General features: G+C 37.8%; 2 protein-coding genes across 2 annotated transcripts; one reads left to right on the top strand and one right to left on the bottom strand.

Annotated features, from left to right (window-relative positions):
• Positions 1-4,488: 4,488 nt before the first annotated feature.
• LOC149539302 (uncharacterized) lies at positions 4,489-5,619 on the bottom strand. The gene has a single exon (XM_089802541.1). The coding sequence runs from the start codon at positions 5,617-5,619 to the stop codon at positions 4,489-4,491; it is 1,131 nt and encodes a 376-aa protein (XP_089658667.1).
• A 252-nt stretch (positions 5,620-5,871) lies between these two features.
• Positions 5,872-6,411, top strand: LOC149539301 (uncharacterized). The gene has a single exon (XM_089802540.1). It carries the CDS (start codon positions 5,872-5,874, stop codon positions 6,409-6,411), a length of 540 nt encoding a protein of 179 aa, XP_089658666.1.

Here is a 6,411-nt window from a genome sequence, read left to right as displayed (position 1 = left end):
TCGACAGACGCTACTAACTATGTGTAAGGCTCAGTAGCAACTGTAGGGCTTGGTAGCAATGTAAAAAACTGATTAAGTGTTTAGTCACTAACAAATGATTTGACCATGAGGTCAACACTCATATATCTAATATACATACACACACACAGATATCTACTTTATTATCAATAATACTAATGCTCGATGATAATAATAGTGTAGGATAGATATCAAATGTTTAAGGCTGATAGGCCATTCAAACATTTGATTTCATCGATCGGAATCATCTGATTGAAGCTACAATCATTAGCACTGCCCTCTTAGCTAGGGAGGGTGATTTATATCCAAAGGAAATAATACACTGTACAATTGTTACCTCATGTTAACATCAAGAGTATGGTATGCCCAAGAATATCAACCATATGAAATTCACCATACTCTTCTTTTCTTGGTATGTGATTGACATCACATCTCATGATTTATACAAAACAATATATCTAACAGAGATCCAATATTTAGATGTTACCTAATGGTATCTTCAAAAGTATCGTTGAGACATGAATATCAACCATAAGATATTCACCATACTTATATCTTCATTGGTATGTGCACTTGTATCGAGTCACATGATGCCTACCGAGGAAAATACATGCACATGGTGTCTCCATATACTAAGTCTCATAGTATACACCATGCTATATCTTAGTAACTACTAACTCAATGGCATAAGATATGCACTATCATAATCTCCAGGGACATCAACCAAATGACATCCATCATGATAGCAAGTTAAACTATTGTTGAGATTGTCACCTTACAATAGTAACTACAAATAAATTCATTGATAGTTTGTCACCTCTCAATAAGTTTTCACACAATCATGGAATAACTCACACGACATCTAGCATGAACTATATTAAAGGGTGGATCCACCATGAATATTTCTAGAGGGTGGAACAAGAGTTTTCACCTCAAACTTCTCACTCATAGAGAAGGATGCATTGAGGTACATCTCAAGAAACCATAGATGTTGAGTCTCCCTCTCAGTAAGGGTATTGATCCATAACTCCAAGCTTGTCTTCAATAATGTAGAAACTTCACTTCGACTAAAAAGCTTCACAGAAAATTTTGATAATCATATCTTCAACGATAAAGTACTTTGAATGAATAGTGTTCTAGGTATTCATCTATGGTTTAGGCATTTGCACAAAGGTCTAAGTCTACAGATATGGAACTTGAATCATAGTCCTATGACTGCTACAATTTCTTAATCACTAGACAATCCATCTAGACATGGTATATTCCCTCTGAATTAATATGACCAAGATCCTCAAAAGTCAATTGAAGCATATCCTATATATGCTCCCTCTTTCATAGAAGCATACCTTGATTCATACTAACATGATTGAATGTACTAAACTGTGGATTTATCCTCAGCCTTGACAACACCAAAATGTTATCACCTACAAAAATGTGTCAGTAGCATTCCTAATGCACCATTCTTCTCATCTTGGAAGAACATCCATGGAGACCAACTACACATCAACATCCTTGCTACAAGTTTCTCCAATGAAGGTCCATATGTAACAAATCGAAAAATGCCTCCATATAAGCATTTGTCGAACAATTTGAGTATGTCGTTGAGGTCCCACCTAAAAATTTGGAATGGAACATTGATTATTATTCCTACCTCCCGTACAATGTAAAATTCCAATTTATTCCATTATTTATAGAGTTTTTGGTCACTATCAATTCCAATGAGAGACAACCATATTTCCTTAGTATGAATGTTGGCTCTTGAAAATATATTTCCTTCTTTGCTAAGGAATTCGTTGACACCTATTTCTGAAATTTAAAAACGCCTAATCCAAATATAGATTTTTTTATTCTTTTTGAGTAACATGATACCTTTAATCCCAACGTGGTGTCCACATAAGAAAATTTACCAAATGTAGACACCATTAATTATGGACTGGTTGCATCTCTTTGTGGTGAACAAACACTTGAGTGGATACCGAAACTTTCAACCACGTTTCTACACATTAGTGATTCCTTCTGAGGTATTGTCGATAACCCGTTAGCATGAATGTTGATGGTATTCATTTGGGGAAGTATCCTAAGCATTGCTAGAATATTTGGGGAGATTGTTAGCATGATTCACATGTTGCATTCGTGACTATGTTTGTCATTGATGTCAACGTAGTATTATTTTTGTAAAGACTGGCAAAATAGCACATAGAGAATGAAGTCGTATGAATTGTGTATTAATGATGAGGTCAAGCGCAGTTGAGGATATGTTCTACAGTATGTCCTAATAAAGTGGACAAGTGTGCATGCAAAGAGTCGAAGACATGTGAAAGTTATTTGTGATTTACAGAAGACAGTGTGCAAACAAAGTACTTAAGAAGTGGTTTCTGGCGTTCAGATTGTATCTCCTAATAGGGATAGAATCATGATGAGAAAAGTTAGAAGGTGAGAATAGACAGCCTTATGATGACATCAACGAGTGCGCAAGGTCTAAGGTCATACGTGTGAAAAGTTGTGAAGATTGTGAGCCAACAATGTTTTGTAATTGTGAAAAGATGTAATGAACTATAATATCTTAATAAGGTCCTACTATAATTAATTGGTAAAGCCTCAAGGCTGACTCAGAGATTTTAAGGACATGGTATACAGGAAAGTTATTTTCCTTTTGATGAATGTATAAATGAAGCAAGCGAACTTGTATTGGATATGCGAAGTTGGTAAATGTGAGTAAGCGATCAAAGGGATCAATGTGATGTGAATTGGAAGATCTGGTATTGAGATCTGAGAAATAATTGGTGTGGTATTGGCACAGTAAGAGGACAAAGAAAGAGTTCTAGTTGCGAAGATCAATTTCATTTATATTATTCTAAAAGGAATAATATAGAGGCCAATTGGACAGTGAGTTCGGTGGTCTTGCCCCTAATGTTGTTTGGACAGTGGGTCAATCTGCCTTCTACAACTTCTAACAAGGTTGGCACAACTCCTAACTGATATGTACTGAATGTATTTCATTGGCTCCTAACAGAGTCCATCCTCTTACAAGGAACTTATATATTAGTACATCAATTTATAGGTACCATCCCCACTGGGGTTTTCCCTCTAATCAAGGGTTTCCCTAGTTAACATATTTGGTGTTATTGTGTATGTGTATCTTCTTATGGCTGCTGATTATATTATTCACATGTTTAAGGTTTAATAAGGTTGGTAAAGTTATATTGGTCTGATGACTGATTCACCCTCCCCCCTTCCAATTATATTGGTGGACTTTAGTTTCTAACATAACCGTCATGACTTGAAGAGTTTTCTTTTATAATTTTTGCTTCTGGGTTTGATTGTGTCAATTTTTTTAGCATCAACGTTTCGGATCACACTCTATGATCCATCATCAGGATGAGAGCATGCAAGAATGAAAAAGTGAGCAGATCAAGCCAGTTCAGGGGTTATTAAAGGGAAAAAAGAGGAGGGGTGCAGAAAGCGAGGTGGCTTGAGGAGAAAAAGAATAAAAAATAAAAATAAAAAATAAAAAATGGGGGATGGGGGGGGGGGGGGGGGGGGGGGGATTGGACCCAAGAAAGAGAAAATAAGTAAAAGAAAAGATTGACACTACCCCTAGGAATTAAAGAACCCAAAAGAATAATTAATCAAGGAAAAAAATTAAAAATGAAAGTTAAAAATTAATAATATAAAAGAACTAAGCAGGAAAAAATGGGTGGGGGTCAAGACACCCCAACCATTGGGAAAAAGGGGGGAATAAAAAGAAAGAAAGAAAGAAAGAATATAAAGGAGAAGCTAATAAATATTAAAAATTAAAATTAAAAAAAATAAATAAAAATTAAAAATTAAATAAAAAATGAAAAAAAAAAAAACACTAAAAATAAAAAGAATAAGAACACACAAGAAAGAATACGAAATTATATATATATATATATATATATATATATTTGTATGTGTGTAAAAATACTGAAAATAGAACTCTATAAACAATACGTATGTATATATATATGTATATAACAGTGTGTCTATATACATAAATATATATATTAGTACTAAGCTATAAAAATGCAACAAAAAAACAATAAAAAACTAAACAAAGACAATCGAGGGAAAAAAAGGCGGGGAAACAAGAAAAAAATAAATAATAAATAATAAAAATTAAAAATTAAAAAATGAAAGAACCAGAGCACTCCAGAATAAAAACTAAAATAACACACACACACACACAAAATGGAGTAGAGCTAAGCAAAAAGAAGTTTTTAAATCAAGAAAACAGCTAACAAAGAATAAAAAAGAAAGAAAGAGCGAGAAAGGAAGAAAAAACCAAGGAACCAAGAAAAGAAAGGATGAGAAGGGTGAGGAAGAGGGGGAGAACAAAAGCTAGGGGAGAGTCACGACAAAAAAGGAAAGGATACAAGAGAGGCAGAGGAGCGTGCAAGACCAAGGACGAAGAGGAGAGAGAGGAAGAAAGGACGGGGAGGGGGAAGCTCAAGGACGGTGACGACTCTCCAGAGAACATAATAATAGTTGCCAAGACTGGCTCAAGGACCACCCATCGTCTCGATTGAGATTAAGGGGATGGTGGTTTATTTCGATGGCTTCCATTAACTTCCTCTTGAAATAGTTATCTTCCTTGACAAGGATTTGGGTGCTCTCCAGACAGATATGGTGTTTGGTGGCAGATGAGTGCTCTGCTAGAGCAGATTTTTGGACTCTTTCATGTTTGATGTCTGCACTATGCTCCCTAATTCTAGTCTGGAATGAGCGACCCGTTTCTCCTATGTAGGCCACACCACAGGAGCAAACAATCTTGTAGACTCCTGAGTCAAGAAGAGCGTCCTTGGAGTCTTTAAGAGGGGGAACATAGTTGTGAACCCTGGACAGGGGCTTGAAGGCAACTCTAAGGCCCTTTTTGGACAGGATTTTGGCAATCTTTTGGGATATGCCATCAACAAAAGGAATGGCGACACTTAGGGGAGGTGGTGACAAAAGAGGTTTAGGGTTGGCAACAGTGAGAAAGAAAGACTTGGCTTGGTTAAGCGCCTTAGAAATTTGCTTATGCGAGTATCCATTAAGCTTGAAGACTTGGCGGAGATGGGTCAACTCATGGTTTAAGTTGTCATCATCGCAAATTCTAAGAGCTCTAAGGGCGAGGGTCTTGAGGATGCCAACCTTTTGGCTGGGGTGATGGTGAGAAGAAGAGTGGAGGTATAACTCAGTGTGGGTGGTCTTGCGATACACACTTCGGCCGAGAGTTCCATCTGCCTTCTTGATGAAAAGAACATCGAGGAAAGGTAAATGGTTGTTTGACTCAACTTCCATCGTGAAGGAGATGTTAGTGGATAAGTTGTTGATGTGCTTGTGGAACTCCACAAGCTTGTCCTGACCATGTGGCCAACACACATTTGTGTCATCCACATATCGCTTCCACCATCTGGGTTTAAGAGGAAAAGAGTGGAGGGCCAATTCCTCAAAGCGCTCCATATAAAGGTTGGCAATGACCGGAGAGAGGGGAGAACCCATAGCCACCCCGTCTACCTGTTCATAGAAGACACCTTGGAAGGAAAAGAAAGTGGACCTCAGACATAAATCTACTAAGGAGGCAATTTCTTCACCCATCTTTCCCTTAATGATGTCAATGGAGTCAGGAATAGGCACATTGGTGAAGAGAGAAACCACATCGAAACTCACCAAGATGTCATTTTGCTCCAACCTGACATCTTTGGTGAATTGGACGAAGTGGCTAGAATCTTTGACAAAAGTGTTAGAATTTCCCACCAACGGGGAGATAAGCTTGGCAAGATGAGATGCCAACCAATAGGTTGGTGACCCAATGGTGTCAACAATAGGTCGAAGCGAGATGCCATCTTTATGAATTTTTGGAACCCCATAGATGCGAGGGATTACTTCTTTAGATGGCAACAATTTTTTCTTAGTGGCCTCATCAAAGGAGGAATTGGTTACAGTAGTCTTGACAAGCTTGAGAATCTTCGAACAAGAGTTGCCTTCAAGCCCCTGTCCAGGGTTCGCAACTATGTTCCCCCTCTTAAAGACTCCAAGGACGCTCTTCTTGACTCAGGAGTCTACAAGATTGTTTGCTCCTGTGGTGTGGCCTACATAGGAGAAACGGGTCACTCATTCCAGACTAGAATTAGGGAGCATAGTGCAGACATCAAACATAAAAGAGTCCAAAAATCTGCTCTAGTAGAGCACTCATCTGCCACCAAACACCATATATGTCTGGAGAGCACCCAAATCCTTGTCAAGGAAGATAACTATTTCAAGAGGAAGTTAATGGAAGCCATCGAAATAAACCACCATCCCCTTAATCTCAATCGAGACGATGGGTGGTCCTTGAGCCAGTCTTGGCAACCATTATTATGTTCTCTGGAGAGTCGTCACCGTCCTTGA

The sequence above is a fragment of the Cupressus sempervirens genome, chromosome 9 (genome assembly GCF_028749045.1).
Source record: "Cupressus sempervirens isolate cs-2001-9-10 chromosome 9, ASM2874904v1, whole genome shotgun sequence".
NCBI classification, from domain to species: domain Eukaryota; kingdom Viridiplantae; phylum Streptophyta; class Pinopsida; order Cupressales; family Cupressaceae; genus Cupressus; species Cupressus sempervirens.
The sequence above is the reverse complement of the archived record's forward strand: the minus strand, read 5'-3'. Positions and strand labels throughout refer to the sequence as shown.